This window comes from Castor canadensis, chromosome 8 (genome assembly GCF_047511655.1).
Source record: "Castor canadensis chromosome 8, mCasCan1.hap1v2, whole genome shotgun sequence".
In the NCBI taxonomy this organism is placed as follows: domain Eukaryota; kingdom Metazoa; phylum Chordata; class Mammalia; order Rodentia; family Castoridae; genus Castor; species Castor canadensis.
Window position 1 is genome coordinate 28190353 of NC_133393.1, and position 24585 is coordinate 28214937.

Here is a 24585-nt window from a genome sequence, read left to right on the forward strand (position 1 = left end):
CAAAAGGGAGGAATGCTATGTATTGATGGAAAAGGGAAAAGTGTGGTATCTTGGCAGGTACATATGTATCAAAGATGTAAGACAGATCATTTAATACTTTGGTAGTATACAAGTACAATTTCTTCCCTTGCAAGCATGAAATAATAGACTTCAATCCTAGGAGTTTGTTTTTATCTTCAAAATGGAAAACAAATAATTTTCTGTTTCTATTTTGTAATTATTTCTGCCAAATTGCAAAAAGACTTTTCACACAGCAGACAATAAAATCACATATATAATACATTGTACTTTAGATGTTCAGCAAATATCTCCATCTCTCAATGTGTTGGTCTCATGGTAGCTTTGTTTTTCCTGTCCCTTTTGTTTGGGAGGGTCCATGTGGCCAATTCTTCCAGAGCTGTGAGCGAAATAATGTGTTTCATTTCCAACCTATAGGTGTTTAATTGCCCATGTGAAACACTACAGAGCTCCCTTTTTCTTTGCTATGGTCACCAGCAATGATTCCAATAAGGTTTCCTCATCCCAGTGATCCTAGAGTGAAAAAGTGAGTCTTAGACACCTCTAGTAGATGTGTGGCATGAGAAAAAATACATGGTTTTAAGTCACAGAGACTTTGAATTAATTTGTTGCCACAATATGACCTAGTCTTTCCTGAATGATACAAAATGGAATCGAGAACATAAAAATAAGTAAGAGCTCCAGGATGTGTAAGTAAAGTATTGGAATGTCAAATGCAGGTCAAGAAGGATATCTGCATCTGACCACCTTTAACGCTCGCCCTTCCTGAATGCCAAGACAAAATTTAAAATGTATTTAACTTTCAACATAAAATATTGAAGAGCATATTGGTCCATTTCTATCAAAAGCTTTTCCCAATTCTAAACGAAATTTAGTATTCACATTTTATTGCAGAAGGAAACATTCTGAAGGACCAGGTGCTCAATATGAATGCCTATCTTCAACCACAGAACTGACTACCAAGCATAGAAACCAGAACTAGTGATTCCTATTTATCAAGCTGGAAGTGCATTGGCTGTGTAGCCACAGATATGCTGTATTTAAGCTCTCCTAAACACTACTGGTGACCACTTTCTAGCTCTGTGACCTAGAAAATAGATACAACAGATATTTTTCAGAATAATTTTAAGTATAGAAAATGTCTATCAAATATGTAGCAATAATAAACACTAAATTGTAGTTTTTAGTACATACCTCTGTATCTGCAGGGGATTGGTTCCAGAACCCCTGAGGACACCAAAATCTACAGATGCTTAAGACTCTTATATGCAACTTATGCATATCCTCCAACATACTTTAAATCATCTCTAGGTGACTTATAATTCCTGATACAAGGTAAATGCTCTGGAAGTTGCTGTCATACTGTATTGTTCAGGGAATAAAGAGAAGAAAGTCTGTACATATTCAATACAGACACAACTTTTTCAAAAACTTTCAATCATAAGTTGGTTGAATCCACTATTAAGAATCCATGGATACAGAAGGCAGACTGTATACTATGATTACTTTATCTGAATAAATATAAATAAAATATACACATAGCACTTTATAAGAGGAAATCATGCCCATTGCCTTACAGGATCTATTCAAGTTTTTCAGCATGACTTTCTAACATTTCTCTATCGAGGCTTCACCTTATCACCCATGACTGTCCATCAGGTACCCCAAGCCTTAAACAGATGAGTATCCTTGGTCTTTCCAGAACTTTCTTTGTTACAACTTTGCTAAAGTTCTTTATTGTTCTCTTAGCAGGGGAGAAAAACAAAGATGTTCCCAATGCTTAAATCCTTTTCCCAAACTCTGATATAATTTATTGTTTATTGTAGAGAACCCAGCATGGTGTTATCATTTTACACATAATTTTCCCAATGTTCATAAATTATAACAACAGTAATTTCTATTTGTTTATATACCCTGAGTCTTCAAGAAAAGCTTTCAGTCCTTAAGGAAATAAATTAGACCCGCTGGAATTTGAACTTTAGTTCTGCAGCTTAAGAAACAGAATGATCTTCCAATGCACTGAACTACTGAAGTGTTCATTTGAGTCACCTAGGGAACTGGTTAAAATAGAGTTGCTTGAAATTGATCCCCAGAGGTTTTAATTTTTGTTTGATTATTGGCCTGGAAATACACATTTTAATAAGCACTCCAAGTGGTTTTGAAGCAAGTGAATCACATTTGCAAACAATGTATTACATATAGAAATGAACTGAAAGTGACACCTACCTGTGCCATCAACACTTCTGTACAGATTCACAAACCACTCACTTACTCTCTTATTATGTAGAAAGTAGAAGTTATTTACTGGAAGTCTACTATATTCAAGGTTTCCAGACACAATCTCACTCAATTAACCCAACAATCCTGTCAAATAAGTATTTTAATCAGCTCTTTGAAGATGAAGAAATAAGTTCAATGATGTTCAGAATAACATAGTTTGTAAACAGCAAAGTTCAGTTTCAAAGTCATGTCTGTGTAACTCTGGAATCCCTGATTCTCCATAGTGTCTGTGTTCTTTTTGATTACAGTCAAGGGTGAAGTTTATGGTTGCAGAGCTTAACAAAATTAAGTGATTTAGACTGGTTTCAAACCATAGCCTTCTGGGTTAGAAGACCTGAAATAATTTTCTGTTATCCCCTCTCTGTGAAGAGAAAATACCAGTCTAGCAAACACTTGTTTAACTCAATTTACTCTTGAAGGAGGAAAATGTAAAATAAAACCTCAGATATATCTATGTAGGAAGTGCTGCATGAAGAATGAACAGGCCATAAGAACAATCTTCTTCATTTCTTTGGCTCTATCTATCTGCTTCTGCTGTGGACATTTCACTGTCTGATGTTTTTTAGATTCAAAAGTAGGAAGAAGAGAGATTGTATGCCCTGGTTCTGAATTGCAACTTAGTTATGATATCATTTAATAATTTCTGAAGGGCAGTCTGAAAAGGGAACTTTGTGGATGTGAAAGAAGTGGTGAGATAAAAGTATTGTGTGATGGTTATACAAGGATTTAGTCATTAAAGCACTTTTAAAGTCACTTCTTCTGTTCTATTTTGTCCTGAGAGGTGATTTAAGCTGAGATATTCTTCATATGATGGAGATGGGTTGAAATTATACCAGCCCATGTAAGCAATAAAAGGAGGATCTTAATTTGGTTAGTTTCTGTTTATACCATTGAAAAAGAGGACAAGAGTCTTGTCCACAGGGAACTTTCAATATAGTGGGAAAGACCAAAGAAGAATGTACCACAGACATAAGGAAACCAGTGTTTTCTCATGACATTTGCAAAGCATTCACTTAGTATTTCAGTTCTGAAAATGTGTAAGCCTTGTAAGCCTTGGACAAATTACTTAACTTCTTAAAGCTTCAAGTTCTTCAACTATAAATGAGGACAATAATAGTGTCCACCTCAAGGAGTTGTTAGGAGCATGAAATGAGATAAAGCACATAAAGTGTCTAGGATGTGTTAAACTATTATCATTACCATTATTAACACATTTTTTTACTGTCTGAAAATTAGTGGAGTAAATTCCTTTCTCTCTTGCTATTAAGAAGAGACTAATGAGGGGAAAAACTGATGCAATCTGTAATCATAGTTCAATTGGTAAATACACAAGTGATGCTATTTCTCTAGGGAGAGTCATTTACCAGTGATGGTCTCTAAGGGATCCCTGGCACATTGGGTGAGAATTGGTTTTATCTTCCTTTGAATCAGACTTGGAAACAGGAGAGAGTATTCTCCGCCCTCTACCCTACATGCAACATCAAGGTATTTGGAAGAACTTATTGGAGCTCTGTACTGATCAGATCTGATCAGATCCGTTTCCCTCTCTCTCTTGAGAATGTTGGAGTCTGATCTTTCTGCAACCTTTCTCCTGACTGGCCTCCTATAGCTGACCATACTTGCTTAATATAAGTCCCAATGAAAAGAGGTATGTGCTAGTAATGTCTCTACCAACACTAGCCTAGTTATCCTTGGGTTTTGTTGGGTTTTTCTTGATTTTGAGAGAAAAAACATGAGAGTTCTGAGTCACACAAGATCAGTAAGCTAAGTGAATTCTCATTATGTCAAACAAATGGGTGCCATGTGTTCATCTCAATCTCAAAATTATGTCCAAAAGATCAGTTGTCTAGGAGAAAGGAACGAATACTCTGAAGATCAATTTGAGGATGAAACAATATAAACAATGACCAACACACCAAAATATTGATGATACTTTTGAGGAGATAGGATCTTTTTTTTTAAAATTTATTTATTTAGGTGGTCCTGGGGTTTCAATTCAGGGCCTTGTGCTTGCTAGGTAGGCACTCTACCACTTGAGTCATTCCACCAGTAGGAGGTAGGGTCTTGTTGATTCATTCTTTTCCTTTGTTACTTTCTATGCAAATGGATTGACTTCCATTGTAGCTTATACCTTTGTTTTTGGAAATATTTCTTTGCCAGTGTCCCTGCTTCTGGAAATATTTCCTTGCCAGTGTCCCTGCTTCTAAATGTGTCCCAGTTCCTACCATTGGTAGAAAACTGCAACAAACCACGGATTCAGGTAGATCATGATTTTGCAAATGAGTAACTAGTCAAATTGACCTAGAGTTTTCTGGGAAAGACAGAAATCCATCTTGGGGTGAATGGATCCTTGAGCTAATCCTTACAAGCCAAACATAAAATTTACCCTTAAAAAAAGCCTTTTTTTTTTTGTTAAATTGTCTATGCCAAACAATTCTCCTGTGGGTGCCCTTTCTATTCGTTGCATTTCCATTCTCCTAAAACCTCAGATTAAAGTTTCAGTTTCTTTTAACTTCTTCCTCCATCTTAAATCCATGCCTTGCTCATGATTTTCACTGCCACTATCCCAGCATCTCTCCAGTAGTCTTCATGACCTCTCAATTTCCCTCCTCTTCTATAATCCCTCCTTATGCTTCCACAGTAAATATTCTAAAGTGCTGCTCCAATCGCTCCACATGTCTCTTGAAAAATCTTCATTTGATCAGACTCTACCCTAGAATCCAAGATTTTCTATATCTTGGAACCAAGTTATTTTTTTTATAAATATAAATATAAATATAATTTATATAAAATATAAATTTTTTTATAAATATAAATATAAATATAATTTATATAAAATATAAATTTTCCCACAGCACCAATTTATGCATGCTATACATAAATTTAAATTTATCAGATTGATAATTTTGACAAAACTGATCATGCTTGACTCAGACTTCCTATCTCTTGCCATAATTGATGGTGTGAGATTTTATCCTTTCAAACAATGCATATACTTCTAATGTCCTTTGTGATCATCTATAAGTGTTGATACTTTCTATGCTTTCTTATTTAACTATTTTTATTAAAGACATATGCTCAATGCTTAAAAAATCAAATAATACTATGAGCTTGCAATAAAAAACAGCAGCTCCCTTCCTCATCACTCTTAATTCCTGTTCTTCTTGGACAACACATACTTAATAATTTCAATGTTTTCTTCTGTTTACTCATATTCCTTAATAATAATCTTTATTTATATTTTCACTTCTAAATATTATTCATTTGTTGCTTGCTACTTAAAAATGAGAAATTTTAACCCTCATATAACAAAGAGAATGAGAGAGATAGAGACTAAGAAGAAGAAAGGGGAGAAGAGGAGCGGAGAGGAGAGATATGACTAACTCTCCAAATATTCATATACTGCACTTTTGGGCTAGAGCAGCATTGAGGATATATACTTTCATGATTTCATAAACATTAGTCATAATAGAATCATGCAACGAGCCACTGTTAGGTAAAAATGTCCTCTCTAATAGTTCATACCAAATGTGACAGATTTCTTTCTTTTTTTTTTCCTTGAAACATGGCTCCTGCAGCCTGTTCAAACACTGATATTTGCTAGCAGTCTCCTGAGACCTCCCTTCACAGTTGCCATGGAAGATCTCCTCAGCCTCTTGTGTGGTTTTCTGTTTCCTAGATGTCTTCCTTTGTTTTTGTTTACTACTTCATTTTGGTGGCACATATCTTCCAACAGCTTTGTAAAGAATAGTGCTTAGGATATAAAATTTGGGGATCTTACATGCCTTTAAGTGTCTTATTCTAACTTGATTGGTTGGTTACAGGTATAATTCTAGGTTGAAAATAAATTCTCTTCAAATTTTTTAATCATAACCCTTTACCTTCTCACATCCATTATTGCTGGCAGAAACTCTAGCTCCATTTTGATTTGCTTTCTACTTTATATGTATATTTTCTTTTCTGAGAATCTCTGGGATCCTCTCATCCTGATTAATCTGAAATTCATGAATAATGCAAATAGCTGTGAGTCTTTTTCCTTTCAATGTGCTGGATATCCTTAGTTGAATTAAAAAATAATTCTTTTTCTAATTTCCTCTCCTATATTTTTTGATTCTTTCTTGCTAGAACTCTACTATGCAGATTTGAACCTGGGTAGGAGAAGATCCACTTACTCTCTAACCTTCATTTTTCATAGTGTAGAAGATGTTTTATCACATTCACCAGGCAGAAGACATGTGGGAAGAGCATTACCCATTTACCTTAACCTTTTCACTTCATATTATTGAGAAAAAAGAAGAATTTATGGCATTAGTAAGTGCTAATAGGTTGGATCTTGAATGTCCCCAAAGGTATTATGTTAAAGACTTAGTCTCCAGGATGGTGCTATTAGGAAGTGGTAGAACCCTGAAAAGGTGGGGCCTAGTGGAAAGCCTTTATATTACTGGGAGCATATCCCCTAAGGAGACTGTGGGCCTCTGCTCCAATCTCTCTCTTGTTGCTTCTGGCTAGAGGGTAAGCGGTTTTGCTCCATATCTCAATCCCACTAGGATATCTTGCCTTGACAAAGGCTTAAAGCAATAGGGCCAACAGATCATGGACTGGAACCTCCAAAATATGAGCCAAAACAACTTTTTTTTCTCTTTATAAGTTGATTATCTCAGGTATTTTGTTATTGTGACAGAAAGATGATTACCATAGTAAATTTGACAAATGGAACTGATCATACTTGACTCAGCTCTTTCCCTCCTCTCTGTCTGAATCCAGTCTGACTTCAGGATTCATTCTGCTCTGCTTCTCTGTGCCCTGAACTATTGGTTCTTCCTTTCTCCCCCTTCTTTCCTCTGTGTGTGTGAAAGCGAGATGATTTGATTGCATGACTAGAACCACAATCTCCAAACAGCACTAATAACAATAATGCAAACATGTTGATCTCCACCTTCTTGGCATCTATGTCTATTTTTCATTTTGTTCTAAATTCAGAACAGAGAAGAGTTATTAATTTCTCTAAAATCCTTTAATACTTTATTTTTCTCTATGTCTGTCTTTTTCTACTTTCTGAAAGGTTTCCAAGTCTTTCAGTCTTTTCAGTCAATCTTTTATTTATATTATTTTCTAGTTTCTGGGTCTCTCTGAATTTCTCCTGTGTGAATCTACTTCCTTGTGTACTCTGAATTACTGCTTATGGTTTCTGTTTTCTTGACTCTTTATGCCCATTAGCACCTAGACATCTGGTTTCTAGTTTCAAAAATGTTGACATTATTTTTCTGCTGTTATCTCCTTTCTCATCCTACTTTTCTTTATAGGTTTATGGTTTTACTCTTTCACTGCCATTTTAATAGGTAAACACAAATTCATGTGTTATATATGCTAGGTTTAATGTGAAATCCATGTCTAATCTTCAAGATTTAGCTCAATAGTATTTATTTTCATGATAAATACCACACCCTGGGTTCCTATCTATAAGTAATTTCTTCCACCTTAGAACTCTTTATCCTTTACCTACACATGTAAGGTAGCACTCAGCACATTCTTAGTTATTTTTAGTTATTTATGTACATGTTGAGAGGTCTTAGTATACAGCTTTCTGGAAACAGAGGCTAGCTTTTGTTGGTTTTTCTGCCCTACTGTGCCTTACACAGTGCTGTGTGTTTGGTAGGTATACAAGTATATTAATTTAATAAGTGAATATATAAGTAAATGATAAAATAGTCAACTAGTACATTCTCTGAATTTGAATATTAACACTACGTTCTATGTTTTAGGATGTGTAGGTATGTTAATTTTTTGGATACACATTTCATCTTACGAAATAACTTTAGCTTATAACGACTTTATTTTTTAGCTTATAAGGACATTAAAGGAAGGAGTAATGTATTTTATTTCTTTTGTATAATTTCTTGCAGCTATTACCTTGCTCTTTAGATACTAAGTGCCTATTTCTTCTAGGTGGGAGGTGGAATAGATATAGGGAAAATTTGGCTCTCCCATTCATAGGGTGATCTTTGGGAACACCTGAGCTACCCGGAAATTGGGTTGGGATTTGTGAAGTTACTATTGGTGAGTAGATGAAGACTTTAAAGTTTGGAAGGAGGATGAAGTGTCCTATGACTCACTATCCATTCTTCCATTCTCATTTTCTTCTCTAAATGGAAAATTATAATTTTTGGTTGTTCTGAGAGGTAGGCTACAATTATTGAGCTCTTAGTGTAGTGTTTTTTTGTTTTTTGTTTTTTGCTTCTACTCAATCACATCCAGCACACCTCTGCTTCAGGAATCATGTTGTACCTTCCACCTGAAACGCTTCTCCCTGAATTCTTCATGCCTCATTCCCTCTCTTCATTCAAGCCCCTACTCAAAATCCCACTTCATTAACCACCCTACAGAAAAATTTAAGATCCATTCAGCTGTCTTTTCTCCCCTTCTGCTGAATTATTTTCCTGTCTAGTGTTTATGATAACATGAACTATTATAAAGTTATTTGCTTGTGTCTAGTTCCTGTCCCCTTCAACTATACTGTAAGATCTGATAGGACAATATTGATTTGTTCAATTGCATATCTCCAGCCCCTAGAGTGGTGACCAATACATGGGTACTAAAGTATTCTTATTGAATAAATAAGAATAAGTTATGAATGTTTCTTTGTGGAGGTACTTGTGCTTACTAGGCAGGTACTCTATCACTTGAGCCATCCCACCAGCCAACTTTAGTTATTGAGCAGGGTCTCAGGTTTAGGCCTGGGTTGGCCTGAACCATAATCCTCTTACTTATGCTTCCCACAAAGCTGGGATGACACATGCATGACTCTGTGCCCAGCTTTTATTGGTTAAGATGGGGTCTTGTAAACTTTTTGCTGGCCTGACCTCAAACCATAATCCTCCTGATCTTCTGCCTCTCAAGTAGCTAGAATTATAGATTAAGCCACTGCATCTGGCAGTTATGAATATTTCTTAAAGTATAATCCAAAGATCACTTGCATCATCTGAAATACTGGCTGAAAATGCCAATTTATGGGTCTAGCAAGGACTTAGAGAATTGAAATCTATGACAATAAGAGACATGAATATGTGTTTTGATCTTTTTAAGTAAACAGTTATAAAACAAAGATGAGGCAACATAAATAAGTCCATAAAGGCAAAACCCAGTAAGAGCAAAGTAAAATAATGAAGAGCAGCTCCTCTTGGTTCATTGGTAATGAAAAGAAAAAAAGAACAACAAAGAAAAGAATAAGCAGATTTGAGTAGACTTAGCCAGGAAAGTTTCCAAAGTGACACAAATGAAATAAAACTATGGGCTCAGAGCTGGATGATCTGACCAGTACAATTTCCGGATAATATGGTAAGACTATGTAAGAAATTGCCGAAGTGTTTCTAGTTGACTGTATCATTGTACAGTCACCACCAACAATGAAAAGGAAATCCTATTGCATTTTATTCTTCCCAGTAGGTGTATAGTGGTACTTCATTGTTGTTTTTAATTGAATTTCCCTGGTGGTGTATGATGTAGAGTATCACTTAGCATATAATTATTTGTCATCTACATATCTTCTTTCATGAAGAGTCTGTTGTGATCTTTATCCCAGGTTTTATTCGGGTTGTCTATTTTCTTATTGTTGAGTTTTCAGATTTCTTTGTATATTTTTAATAGTCCCTTATCTGACATGTCTTTGACAAATATTTTTTTCTCAGTCTGTGATTTGTCTTTTCATTCTCTTAAAAGACATAGCCACACAAAAAAGCTTTATCAGACAAAAGAGAAATATTGCCTTGACTAGAATGGTAAGGTGGGTGATGATGTACCACGACATACCAGAAGTCCATATATCTTAGTTCTAATTCTTGGAAAGTCCATGTTTTCCTCATCAATGCCCTGGCTTACAAGAAGCCTGCAAAATATTTCAACTTACTTTCTTGTTCCATTTTCTGTATAATTAGGGTTCCTGAACAAGGAAACCAGTGGTAACTTAAGCAGGAAGAAAATAGTAGAAAATTGGTAGTTCTCAAAATCAATGGGAAGAATGGAAAACAAAACTTAGCAAAAAGAGAGTGAGAGAGAGAAAGAGAAAGAAATGAAGGGAACGAAGACGAAGTCAGGGTCCTACTCCAGGAAGAGATTATAAAGGACATATTCTTTGGTACTGTCACCATGGGACATTAATAAGGAAGTCTGCTCTCTGTCTGATATCCTTTTCCACTTCATTCCTTTGCATCATTTCACAGGATTCAAATCCTGGGTAGGAGCATCTGATTGACTAAACCTAAGTCACTTACTCCCTCATGCAAGGTATCTCAGAAAAGAATACATTGCCCATGTTCCATTGACTTCTTTAATCAGAAGAGCCATAACAACCATAATATAGAGCTTTTACTTTGGAAAAAAATTGTTAGGCTGGGTATGTAACCCATCGATGGAGTATTTACCCAGCATTTGTGAGACCCTGAGTTGGATCCTCAGCAGAAAGAGAGGGAGAAAAGAAGGAGGAGGATGAGGAGGAGCAGAGGAGGAGAGGAAAAGGGAAGGAAAGGGAAGGGGTAGAGGAAGGGAAGGGGAGGAAGAAGGGGAGGCAAGTGATAGGGGAAGGGAAGGGAGAGGAAGGGAAGGGAAGGGAAGGAAAGGGAAGGGAAGGGAAGGGAGGGGAAGGGAGGGGAAGGGAAGGGAATGAAAAGGAAAGGAAGGGAAGGGAATAGGAGAAGAGAAGGGACTGCAACTGGATTGCTGCCTCCATTCCTGCCAACATGCCAGCTCCTTAGTTCTCAGCAAGGCCAGTTGATACTCCAGGATGAGAGACAAGCCATTTTGGGAGCAAATGTGATCCAGCTTCATTCAACATTATTACCAGATAAAGACAATTTATATTGAAATGTCATGCCTTACATGGGAAGGACAGCAATTCCAGGGGAAAGCTGTGCTGTGGAGCTGTTACCTAGTCTCTTATTCCAGAAAATCCGGACAGCATCACTGCACAGGACCATCAAACTATGCCAGACAGATGCATCATCAGCATCAGTGACCAACTCAAGGCTGATGAAGACCTCATAATGGGATTCCACCAGATGTCCCTATTAAAGAACATCAACCATGCTTGCATTTGCACTAATAACATGTTTGCCCTGCACAACTTTGGCTAACCTCCTCTGGCCAGTTGCTCATTACTTCCTCCTCATTCCTCTTCCTAAAACCATCCCACTCCTCCAAATGCTCCAAATATTACAAATGAGCAGGACCACAGTGGGAGTGGGCACAGCGCACTACTGCCACCAAGGTATTGTGCGTGATGTTTGGTTGTTGACCTAAACTAGTACATCTGACAGGAGAAGTTTGTGTTGTACCAAACATGCCTTGGAAAGACTTAACCATATGAAAAGTTGTTTCCCTTTTTAAAAATCTGCTGACAAGTTATTCCAATAACCTAAGGAAGTTTAGAACAAAGCAGCTGCCTCACTGCTCAGACATTGATTCATTCAGATGTTTTAAATGTCTCATGATACAATAAAACCACAAAAATTTCTTAACAAAAAGAGGAAAGAAAAGAAAAAAGTGTAAAACCACTTTTTGTACTGGAAGAACTTTTTAGGTGTTTGTGATGTTAATTATAATGGCTATTCTATTCATTGCTGCTGTGATTTCTATTGAGGGTGTACACAATCTCTCCCCCCCCATAAAAGTATGTTTGTTTCTAAGTTTCTTCAGAGTTAAGGATTTTTTTTTAAATCACCTTTTTCTGCCTTGATTTTAGCAGGTCCCTCCTTTCAAAATTCAATGAAGCACATGAGTGAAAGTTTTCCAGAGGATTTCATTCTCAAGGGCTTTACCAAATATCCTTGGCTGGATCTTCCTCTCTTCTTTGTCCTCCTCACCTCATACATGTTCACATTATTGGGAAACTTTGCTATTATTCTGGTATCTCGACTGGATTCTCAGCTCCAAGGTCCCATGTATTTCTTCCTTGCCAGCCTTTCCTTTTTGGATCTCTGTTTTACCACCACAACTGTACCTCAAATGCTGTTCAATTTAGGGGGACCCAACAAGAACATCACGTACATAGGTTGCATGGCCCAAGCCTACATATTTCATTGGCTAGGATGTACTGAATGTGTCCTGCTTGGCATCATGGCCTTAGATCGCTATGTGGCTGTGTGTAAGCCTCTGAGGTACTCTATAATCATGGGCCATAAGGTCAGCCTGCAGCTGTCCAGCACTGCTTGGCTCACTGGTCTAGCAAATTCACTGCTTCAGTCCACACTCACAGTCCAGCTGCCCCTGTGTGGGAACCAGATACTAGACCACTTTTTTTGTGAGTTACCGGGTCTTATTAAGATGGCTTGTGTGGATACCACAGTCAATGAGATTACTTTAGCAATAGTAGCCACACTCCTGATAATGGGTCCCCTCTCCATGATTCTTGTCTCTTATAGTTACATAGCCCGAACTGTATTTCGAATTCCTTCTGCTGCTGGGAGACGTAAGGCCTTCAACACTTGTTCTTCACATTTACTGGTGGTGTCTTTATTTTATGGGCCTGGTATCTACATCTACATGCAACCCTCGGGGGATGGCCCTCAAGATGTTATCAAGGTCTTGACCCTGTTTTACTGTGTTTTTACTCCCATGGCCAATCCTTTCATCTACACCCTGAGGAATAAGGACGTTATCGGAGCCTTGCCGAGGCTTCTCAAGAAGGCTATTTCATCTAAGTGAATATGAGAAAATGGTGTTTTATTTCAAATGGATAGGCCCAACAATATTCTAATGGACAGGCCCAACAATAACTGGAAATGTCTTTTGTTATTTTGAGTTGGTTTTGTCTTTTGTTTTTTTTGAAACAGGTCTCACTATGTAGCCCAAGTTGGCCTTGAACTAGCAATCCTCTTGCATTAGCCTCCTAAATTCTGGGATTACAGGCATGAGCCAACACGCCTGACTTTTAAATATGTATTTCATCAAAACCATGTCCAAGAGTCAAGAAAACTTTTACTTATGAAAATGGCACCTTCATAAGAAAACAAAAGTTAGTATGAAAATGATTTTGAACTTTGAGTATCATGAAAAATGCAAAAGACATCTGAAGTTCTGGAACAAACAAATCTGGAATGAATTACCTAGAAAAGTGTCTTATTGTGTTAGAACTTAAAAACCTAAAAAATAATGGTCAAAGCTGTATGAAAATTTTCTTAAAACATAAAATTATTTTTATGAGTTTTACATGTTGTACATTAAATAAGGAAAATATCAATAAGAAAGAGAAATGCTTGTTAAACAATATTGATACCATAGGATGTTGGTATGGTGAATAATTAACTTGAGTCTATACTTCATAACAAAGATTATAATAAATTAAATTTGAGCCAAAATGTTAAAGAATTTAAATCTCTTCATTAAAAATTATTTCTATCACAGTTGTTTTATATAGATAGAGAGAAAGAGAAAGGGAGAGAGAGAGAGAGAGAGAGAGAGAGAGAGAGAGAGAGGAGAGATCCTGTGTTTATTATTGTGAGGGTAAAAAAGCCAAAAGTAAGCAGTAAATGTAAAATAAGAAAACATAAAGTAGAAATGTTAGTTTAATAAACAGTTATTTGCTATTACCTAGCTTCAATAATTGAGAACTCAAAGCTAACTTTTTGTCACCATCTCCACCATGCCACCATTAGGATTATTTCAAAGTAAATCCTAGATATCATATAACTTTATCTGCTAATAATTCAAGATGTATCTCTAAAATATGCAGGCTCTTACTATATATGTCATGTCTCAAATATCTCATAACTTGAGAAAATTTTGGAAACTGAAAAATTGAATATAGAGTAGAAGAAAATATCTAGAATATTGTATTATCAAAAAAAAAAAACAAAAAAGGATACATTGAAGAAGGATAAGAGATAAAGGTATAAAATAAGAAAGTCTATGTATGTATAATTGGAATCTAAAAGGAAGAGGTGAAAAAATGGGGGCAGACAAAATATTTGAAAAGATAGTCACTGTGAAATTATCAAAAAACCTCAAGTCCTGGATTACAGAAACTATGAAAAACATGAGAGATAAAAACAAAAAGAACCACAATGAGACATGTCCCAGGAAAACTGCCAAATTTCAAGTATTAAAAGAAAGTAATAAAATCAACCAGGTTAAAAAATAGTTTATTGTCCAATGAACAATGATCAGACTAACTTTTCAACTGATATGGTGGCAGCATCAGAAATGAAACATTTTCTAAACTGAAATGTAAAAGAAAATAACTACTAACTGACAACCTAGAAAATATCCTTCAAGAATTAAGATAAAATTATTCGTAAGCACAAAAGTGGAGTAATAACTACCTTGGAGAAACAAAAACTGAGATAATGTATCAACAGTAGACTAAAAAAACTGTTGAAATTTTTATTTGGATTAGTAAGGACTGTGACCCACAGAATTTGAGGAAAAGTCTGAACGAATCTTATGTACTTAAAAAAAACAGTGATTGTGTCGTGGAGAATTGATTAAAGGACCAAGTTTTTGTGCACTGGGAGTATAGCTCACTGTTTGATTGTGTGCTTAACATGTATTAGGCCCTGGATGAGACAGAGAGAGAGAGAGAGAGAGAGAGAGAGAGAGAGAGAGAGAGAGAGACTGTGGGGAAACAGGAAGTTGTCGCAATAGTCCAAGGGAGATATGATGGAAGTTTATGAGATGAGATAGATGGTAGAGAGAAATCAATTGATTCAAGAATTTTTTTTGTGTGTTGCTGGAATTTGAACTCAGAGCCTTATGCATGGCAGGCAGGTGTTCTACCACTTAAGCCATGCTTCCAGCCCTCATTCAAGAAATATTTTGAGAATGAAAAGGAAAAAAATAAGAAATGTTTTGAAGATAAATTTGACAGGATGTTGTTGGGGTTTATGTGAAGGTAAAGAAGAGACTGACAGTCTTACAGTTAATAACTTTTGTTAGGCATTCTTTATTTTTTCAACAGATAGTTATTGACTATGACTTAGTATGCATCAGGCACTCTTCTAGGCACTAGGAATAGTGCAGTGTACAGAACAGATAAAGTTCTGTGCTTATGATTGTAGGGGTAACAAACCAAAAGCAAGTTTTATTTATTTGCTTTCTATTATATATTTTAATGTCAGACTGTGGTGAGTGTTATAAAGAAAAACAGTAGGGAAAGACAGTGGATAGTGGTGAGAGAGCTGTTTTTATATAGAGTGCTTTATATGCTCCTTTGAGGAAATATTTTCTGGCATGTTTTAATGAAATGAAGGCATATCCTAGGCAAATATCTTAGTAAGAGCATTGCAAGCAGGTGTGAAGGCCCTCAGGTGGAGTGCATTTGACCTGTCTAAAATAGAGAGGTTTAACTGAATAGAATAATCACAAAGAACATTAGTAGGAAGAGTACTTTTTGTTATAAAAGTAATACCACTTTCCATTGCAAAGAATGTGAAATCTCCAAATCATATGCATTATTGCTAGCAAAACTTCAAACACTTTTTCTGTTTTGCTTCTCTTAAATTGGTATAGCATAGGCAAACTTTAATCATACATTTAGATTGTTTTTAACTGTGGCCACTTTTTACTTTAATTATGTGTTATATATTTTTGAAGGGTAGTCTCACTGGAGTATAAACCATCTGTAGTGACTCCTCTCCTGAGAGAAAATGGCTACAGATTGTATTACCCAGACTAGAGAAGAACAGGATGGACCTGCAATAGTAAAGGTGGAGGAAGATAACTTTTTTGTGCAAGAAATTGACTTGCAGAAGAACATCCTGCAAAGCCCAGAGGTCTGCCACCAATGCTTTAGACAGCTTTGCTATCAGGAGATGTCTGGACCCAGGGAGGTTCCAAGTCAACTCCAGGCACTTTGGCAAATGTGACTGAGACTAGAAAATCACACCAAGAAGCAGATCCTGGAGCTACTGGTGCTCCTGTTCACTCTGCCAGAGGAGCTCTAGTCTTGGGCAAAGAAACAATGTCTATTGAATGGAGAGGATGCTGTGTCTTTGCTGGAAAACTTGAAAGAGAATTTGATTATTCAGGATTTTAGGTAGGAATACAAGGAGTGGTGGCAAAATGGTTCATTTAATGGTTTGGTCAATAGTAATGCAGTAATGCAATATTACTGAATTTTTGTCCCTATCAGCCTTCTTTGGTGTTTCTTTTTTCTACTTCCTCTTACCTCCAAAACCCATTGGGTCCTTTTTCTTTTTCTTGTCTCTGTAGGCAATGTTTCCTGAAGTTTCAGTCTAGTTTTCAGAGCAGTTTTCTCTAAATCCCAGCAATCCCTAATAGGGCACATCCCAAGCAGATGGACTAGAAGTGTTCTGGAAGGAGGTGGTATCTCTGGGGGCTGCATTGAGTTATCAATTTCAACATTTGGAGAGCCTGCTCAACCATGACTCTCTGGAATCCCATTCCCTACAAGAGAGAGATAGGGAGAAAGAGGAGGAATTTATTTGGGGAATTGGGTTATAATTGGTACTCTTACTTGGCCAACCAAAACCATTTTTATAGCTTAATTGATTAATGTCTGTATCCCTAACTCTCCCCCAAACCCTTCTTGGTTCACCTATGTCTGTATTTATAAAGTATAACTGTTATTCAAGATATTTTAAGAAAAGATTTCTATTCTCTTTGTTTTCACATATCCATCTTTGCTTTTTACTACAGCATTAAGTTATCACATTTTTATTACTTTTTATACTACTTTTCCTTTTCAGTGACCTCCTGCATATCTTATTTTCCTACCCTCCTAAATATCTACCCTTTATACTTTTAAGTTTTCTCCACCATCAGTGATAAAGTCACCTTTAGATCTTTCACTTTGACTATGATTCTCTTTTCTTACACACTAAATTCTTTTTTCTTGCCAATACCGTCTCCTGTCACTGCACTCTAGATTAGATGTTCCCTGCTTTTCTACATTTTCTACTTGCTTTCTATTTATAAAAATCCTCATTTTTAAATCTTAACCTTCTCCAGAATCTGTTATCAGAAAACAGAAATAAAGTGGCTATGGGAGCCAAGAAATCAATCCTTTTCAATAGTTTTCTGTGAGTTTAGGTACATTTTAATGAGCTTCATGGGACATTTACTGTATCTCCTTCAGGTCAAATTTCTCTAAGATATATTTTTATTATATTCATAAAAATACTGCCCAAGCTGGGTGTGGTGGTACACATCTATTATACCAGCACTTGGGAGGCTGAAAAAGGAAAATTGTGGATTTGTGACCAGCCTGGCAACATAGTGAGATCCTGTCTCAAAGCAACAGGAAATGTTGCATAAGCAATGAACTGTTTGGGGGGAGGCTAATATGTATAGTTTTCTTCCCAAACAATAAGTTGGATATACTTTTGCTTTTCTGCTATAATTATGTTTGCAATTTCAAACATTTTTTCACACCTAGATTTTTTCAGTATACTTTAATGATTTTTGCTCCTTTTTGGTGGTAAATATGGTTCCCAATCCCACCTTAGTATTACATAGATCATTTTTCCTAGAATTTATCTATTTAAACCTTTCATTTCTAGCACTTCCTTTCTTTAATTGAATTGAAGAGATATTTATTGATTGTTGGGAAGTATAACTGAAAAAGAAATAAATGATCCCTCAGGAGTTTATGATTTCATCAGTTCAAAAGGTGACATTTCTATTCTCTTTACTTTCACATATGTTTAAGATTTTCCACCATTAAAAGTTAAAAAAAAGAAAGTAGTGATTGCATGATGTATTTCCTATTTTAGAGTATGATTCCAAGCCTGAGATTAGGAAATTGGCTCCAAAGCAGGAAGCATCTAAAAGAGTAGAATCACCAAGGACAATATTTAATAGGCTTTGCAGAGGAAGTTATGTTTTCCAGGGCACTCATTTTGAAGACCATCATAAATGTAAGATATATTTGAAGGCATCAAGGAAATTCAGAGGAAGGAATGGGACGTTGATGTGATCAGTGTGGGAAAAGCTTCATGTGCAGCACCAATCTTATTGGACATCAGAGAATCCATACAGGGAAAACTCCTTTCAGTGTAATGAGTGTGGGAGAGCAAAAATACAACTCTTTCCAAATACTTCCTAATTCACACTAGTACAAAACCTTACAACTGAAATCATTGTGGCAAAAATTTTAGTTGAAGCCAGGCACCAATGGCCCACACTTGTAATTCTAGCTACTCAGGAGGCAGAGATTAGGAGGATCACAGTTCATAGTGAGGCCAAGCAAATAGTTCATGAGAGCCTACCTCAAAGAAACCCCACAAAAAGGACTATGGACTGGTGTTACTTCAGTAACAGCACAGAACTTACTCAGCATTAGCTATTTCATCAGTTCAAAAGATGACATTAATAAACTGTTACAATGAGTGTGGGAGGGTTTTCAGGGAAAGTTCAACCCTTACTAAATATCTGAGAATTCATACAGGAGAAAAACCTGTTAAATGTGTTGAATGTGGAAAAACCTTTAATGGAAGTTTTGATCTTACCTGACATCAAAGAATTCACACTGGGGAGAAGTCCTACAAATATGACCAATGTGGAAAGGCCTTCCATCTGAGCTCACATCTCACTGGACACAGAGAATCCACAACAAAGAAAAACCCTGCACATTAAGTAATTGTGGAAAATCCTTCAGACAGAGGTCATGTCTCTTTCAGCATTAAAAAAACCCACAACTAATCAAAACCTCACTGCTTTAATTGTTGTTAAAATGTCAAGCAGCTTTTGTTTCTTCAGAGAAGGCACATGAGCACTTCAGTGTCTGTCACCATCTCCATCTCCTCTGACATCAGAATGTCCACAGATTGTATTCTCTCAGGGTGAACAAAAGTCAGAGTTTCTATTTTTATGCCTCTGAGATGGTTAAAGATGCAAAGCTTCAGAATGGCCAGTTACATTCTACTCATAATTAAATCAAAGATAGAGAAATAGCACACTTACAGTCCAAAGTACCATATCATTTCCCAAGTGAGTAGTTACAGGTTTAGGCATTGCTTTTCTTCCCCATTTTTGCTTCCTTTGCTTTAGAAATACATCACAATTAGCACCTAAATAACATATCTGAGATATTATTTTAAAGGAAGGGTAACAGAGGGTGAGGAAAGAGTGCTAGGCTATAGCATTCAGTTAGCTTCTGTGTAATCTTAGGCAAGTCACCCACACTTTCTCCATTTTTGACTCCTCATCTGTGATTTATAGATTCAGACATAATCTCTAAAGTCCTTTCTACTTCTACAATTAATATTTTTTTATTACTTTTATCATACTTCTGTATCTAATTTCTCAGTCTGACATTCAAGAACCTCCTCTACAATTTGGTCCCAGTATTTCTGATGTTATTTTCCCTTACTACCCTATAGGAACTCTCTAGTCCTACTGACTTCACTTTCCGTAACCATGCCATGTGCACTCAAGTTTCTGTCTTTAATTTCTAGTCCTCTTCACATTCTAAATGCCCCCATTTCACCAACTAGGTTTTTTTGGTCATTGTTTGTTTTGCTTTTGGTGGGACTGGAATTTGAACTCAGGAATTGAAGCTTGCAAAGTAGGCCCTCTGCCAGTTCAGCCACAGCTCCATTTCATTTTGTTCTGATTATTTTGGAGATGGGGGTCTCATGAACTGCAATCCTCCAGCCTCCCATGTAGCTAGGATTACAGGCGTAAACCACCAGTACCTGGATACCAATTAGGTTTTCATATGTCCTATGGTAGCCCCAGTTAGAGTAAACAAGCTTTCTGAATGCTGAGCCTCCCAGCAGTATATGAAAATTCCCATTGCTCCATAATCCTTGTCAACATTTGATACTGTGAATTCATTTTTGGCAGAGATTTCAGCATTGAGTTTGTGGTTACTCAAGAAATACCTAATGATGTATCATATTAGCAACATGCAAAGATCTAAATATAGTTCATGAGGTTATATAAAAACAATCACTCTCACATTTTGTGGTTGACAGTGCAAAATGATACAACTCCTACAAACACTTTTCCCTCTCTTTTCCCCTCTCCTCTCTTTCCTCTTTTTATTGCAGCAAACAGTATTTTGCTGTTAAAGCAAAATACTGGAAATAACCTAAATATACATCCCCAAGAGACTGATTGAAAGGATTATGCTACATCCAAACACTGGATTATTATGCAGAGATAAGAAGAAAAGTATAACAGACTTAATTTCTAGACTGTTAAATATAAAGAACAAAAAGTGAACATATTATAACTTATAGGGGTAAAGGAAATAAATATTTTTGTGAGACAGAAATAAAGAAGAGAAGAGAAGGGAAAAAGAAGGAAGGGAAAGAGTGAAGGATATAGGAAAGGGAGGAGAAAAGGAGGAAGGAAAGGAGAAAGGATACATAAAAACACTAATTAAAATCAGGTATGAGTATATATGGCATAAAGGGGTTGGGGTGGAAGCAAAAGTCCTCTGAATATACCTTTTGATATAATGTTGATTTTGAACTAAGTGAATGTTTTTGCATGTTTAAAAACAGGATTGAGAAGGGATGAAAGGAAAGCAACCCTGAAATTGCATACAAACAGAAGCAAATGATCCTGTGTATCAAGTTTACAATATAACCATGCAGAGAAAATAATTAGTTAAATAAGGCATGCATACAGTATTCTGACTATACTTTAATAGGATATAATTCATGAACACATAAGACAAGAAAATTTTTTATGCATATGTGCATACAATGTTTGGGTCATTTCTCCCCCCTTCCCCCTCCCCCTCCCTCTCCCGCCCTATCCCCTCGCTACCAGGCAGAAACTATTTTGCCCTTATCTCTAGTTTTGTTGAAAAGAGAGTATAAGCAATACTAGGAAGGATCAAGGGTTTTTGCTAGTTGAGAAAAGGATAGCTATACAGGGAGTTGACTCGCATTGATTTCCTGTACATATGTGTTACCTTCTAAGTTAATTCTTCTCGAACTAACCTTTTCTCTAGTTCCTGGTCCCCTTCTAAGACAAGAAATTTTGGACTGTACATAGTAGGCTTATTGTTCCTAGTAATGTTGGTATTGTAATTTTGAAACTATTTTGTTTATAAAACAGAGCAGATGGAGTGAATTTGTCTGGGCTATTGGGAGTCAGAGGTCTTTTTTTTTTTTAACTGCGTAAAAGGAGAAACAAATGTGTAATAATAATTCTGCGGATTTGCATTTGAATAATGAATATCCTATAAAATTTAGATCATATACATGTTTGTTTATTTACAAGTCCTAAAAGCAATGATATAATCCCATTAGCAATGACCTTATGCGTTGCCCAAAACCCAGATGTTGCGTTTCTGCATTCTATTCTCTACTAAAAGGAGGCACGACTTCATGAAGCAATCATGGATTCCAGATCTAGAGCAGGAAAGTATCAAATGAGCTGGAATATAACGTGTGCGAAAGTAAAATGCACAAAATAAATTGGGCACTTATCAAAGGACATAGAAACCGGCGTACAAGGGCTCCAACTGACCACATTTGAACGTTAACATTGAATTTTAAAATAATCATGAGTTCATTGTAATAAAATGAGAGCAGTGAGGGGGAAGGATTTATTTATTTATTTATTGGCAGAAATGACAAGTAATGAATGTAAGAGGAATATGCCTTGGTTTTCTCACCTGTTAGATGGGAATGGCTTCTAGGTTGTTACACGGAGTAAATTAATTAATCTGTGTACAGAGCCCTGTCAGCAGTTATTATATTGTCCCTTGGAAGAGATGCTAAGCCACCTAGCACCTCACTACCTAGGGAGGGGATTCAGCGACCACAGACTCGAGGAGACCTCCTGGGTTCCTAGAAGGAAGCCGCCAGAACCCGTGCTCACCGCTGTGACGCACTTCCGGCCTTTGTAGTTTCTCAGGCTCGGGGCTGCGGTTTCCAAGGAGCCAGAGGTGGCGCAGTCTGGGTTGGGTGGCTGTCCGCTCGCGGATGCCTCGGTGAGCTTCCGGTCCCGGCTGCCTCAGAGGGCTTTCGGACGGGCGGGTCGGTGCGCTGCGACCCGGGACTGGGTGCCGGTAGGCGGCAGGGGGCTTCATGGCAGGTGAGCGGCGGGAGAGGCTGCTCCCTAACCTGGAAGGGCGCCCTTTACTGAATGTCAGTCTTGCACTCTATCCCTGCCCCGCCCCCGGAGCTGGTGCCCAAGTCAACTCGCCCTGCTGTATCCTACGGTCTGAATAGATTCGGATAGCTACGTTTATCATTCCCTACTCTGAACTGACCTTAAACAATGAGCAAAGACAGTTTTTAAGTAGACCACAGCCCCTGGGAGTTTGATTCACATAGTTTAAAGGCGCGTGCTGTCTGTTGACTTTTTTTTTTTTTAAACGAGTATTTAACTAGCACTTACTATGTGCTGGCCAAGCGCTGTTCTAAGCACTTTCTAAATATTATTTACTTCTAATAATTCATGAGACAAGCAGTATTATTATGGACATTCCCCTAACCCCTACATTTTTCTGCATTTATGTATTTTTCTAGACAAATATTTTTTACATCTCTAGGATTTCTAGAAGAAAAGATTAAGGGGAAATTATTAAGAATAGGTTGTTTTTTTAAATAGTTAAATCTAAAATGGCCACAGCTTTTACCCTTCAGACTGTAGAGATGCAACAAGGACTGCTGGAAGTGAAGATAAAGGAGGAGAAGGACCATGCCTGTGGACAAGGATCTTGCTGGTCAAGAAATAACCTTCATACCAGAGAGATCTTTCGTAGACGCTTCAGGCAGTTCTGCTATCAGGAGACCCCTGGGCCCCGGGAGGCTCTTCAAAGACTCCAAGAGCTCTGCCATCAGTGGCTGCAGCCTGAGATGCACAGCAAGGAGCAGATCCTGGAGCTGCTGGTGCTGGAGCAGTTCCTCACCATCCTGCCTGGGGACCTGCAGGCCTGGGTGAGAAAGCACCACCCTGCAAGTGGCGATGAAGCAGTGACTGTACTGGAGGATTTGGAGAGAGAGCTGGATGAACCAGGAGAACAGGTGAGAAGATGGGAAAAAATGGTTTGCACTTGTTATGGTTTGGAAATATATAAAGTGTGCCCCCAAAAGGCTCATGTGTTGGGTATTTGGTCCCCAGCTATTGATGCTATGTTGGGAAGTTCTGGAAACTTTAAGAGATGGGGCCTAAGCTGGAGGAAGTAGGCCACTGAAGGCAGGTTCTTGGGGACATATTGTCCCTGCCCACTTCCTGTCACACTCTGCTTCCTGAAGCTCTCTTTCACCACAACCTTCTGCTGTCATTGTTTCAGGAGTTTGCAAGCTGAGATATGGGACTCTTGAGGCAATTAGCAGAAAGCAACGTTTTATTGTGCCGGCACAGACCCAGTGGACTCGTGTCCAAAGGCTGAGCCCCGAGAACAAAGGGGTCTCACCTTATATACCCTTGCAAGCAGGTTATAGAAGCAAAAAGCAAGGTCCAATCCACTTATGATTATATTCAATTTTATTGGCTACTTCACCCTAGTGCTATGTGACTTTCCCCTCCCTGGTGCTACTTGACCTTCCTCATGTTCATTTCTCAGGTTTTATCTCTCTGTTATGACATCTCTACCTCCCTGCTACTTTCTCAAGACTAGGCCTAGACTGTTTTCTTCTGATCCTCCTCTCTGCTACAACATGATGTTCTTCCCAAGCACATGAGACCAATTGATCATGGACTGATCCCTCTGAAATTGTGAACTAAAATAAGTCTTTCCTTCTTTATGTTGTTTTTGTGAGGTATTTTGTCACTGCAATGAGAAAAGCAAGAAATACAGTATAAGAACAATATGGGATTTCAGTGCAACAAGAGGAAAAGGAGGAGGATTTCTGAATGCTTGATGTGGTCCATTGTAGCTCTTAATCTCCTTGCCTATGTTTTTTCTTTGCCAGCTTCTTGGTTCTTTTTTTTTTTTTAACTTGTGGCCCTCAGAAGGCCTCCTTGTAATGTCCTCTCTGATATTTGATTTCCAACTCTCCTTAATTTCCACCAGGTCCCAAGCCATGCTCATGCACAGGAAGAGTTTATAAAGGAGAAGGCAACTCAAGGAGCAGCCCAGAAGTCATCAAGTGGCCAGCTCCAAATCTTGGAAGAGCAGTTACAGTGTAACTTGCAGTATGTGTGCCCAGTTCAGGAGATTGGTGAGGATTAGAATTTCTTCAGGGAGCCTGCCTCATCCCCTGAATGTTCATCAATTGAACACATTTATTTAGTGTCTACCAGGTGCTGGGGTGACGATGAAAAAGGCAGATATGATCCCATTCTCATGAAGTTTAGTCTGTGAGAGAGGCAAACAATTAAATAAGAAGTTACAATATCTTTTCCCAGAGATCTATGTGTATTTGT

General features: G+C 37.4%; 2 protein-coding genes and 1 pseudogene across 9 annotated transcripts in view; all 3 read left to right on the forward strand.

Moving 5' to 3' along the window:
• Window positions 1-11074: 11074 nt before the first annotated feature.
• On the forward strand, window positions 11075-11423 carry LOC109694841 (nuclear transport factor 2 pseudogene; annotated as a pseudogene).
• Window positions 11424-12054: 631 nt separating this feature from the next.
• Window positions 12055-12993, forward strand: LOC109694837 (olfactory receptor 2B11-like). Its single transcript, XM_020177030.2, has one exon. The coding sequence runs from the start codon at window positions 12055-12057 to the stop codon at window positions 12991-12993; it is 939 nt and encodes a 312-aa protein (XP_020032619.2).
• Window positions 12994-22119: 9126 nt separating this feature from the next.
• The window catches only part of Zscan23 (zinc finger and SCAN domain containing 23), a 32062-nt gene continuing 29596 nt past the window's right edge, over window positions 22120-24585 (forward strand). For 5 of the 8 annotated variants that reach the window (XR_012450705.1, XR_012450703.1, XR_012450704.1 and 2 more), the window contains exons 1-2: window positions 22123-23240; window positions 24233-24380. Coding sequence is in view for 5 of the 8 variants with exons in the window: in XM_074082671.1 (XP_073938772.1) it covers window positions 22836-23240; window positions 24233-24380 (553 nt within the window). In the remaining 3 variants the exon portion in view is untranslated. Of the gene's footprint in view, window positions 23241-24232; window positions 24381-24585 lie in introns of all 8 variants that reach the window. The other 3 variants (XM_074082673.1, XM_074082672.1, XM_020177023.2) reach the window with 3 other exon arrangements.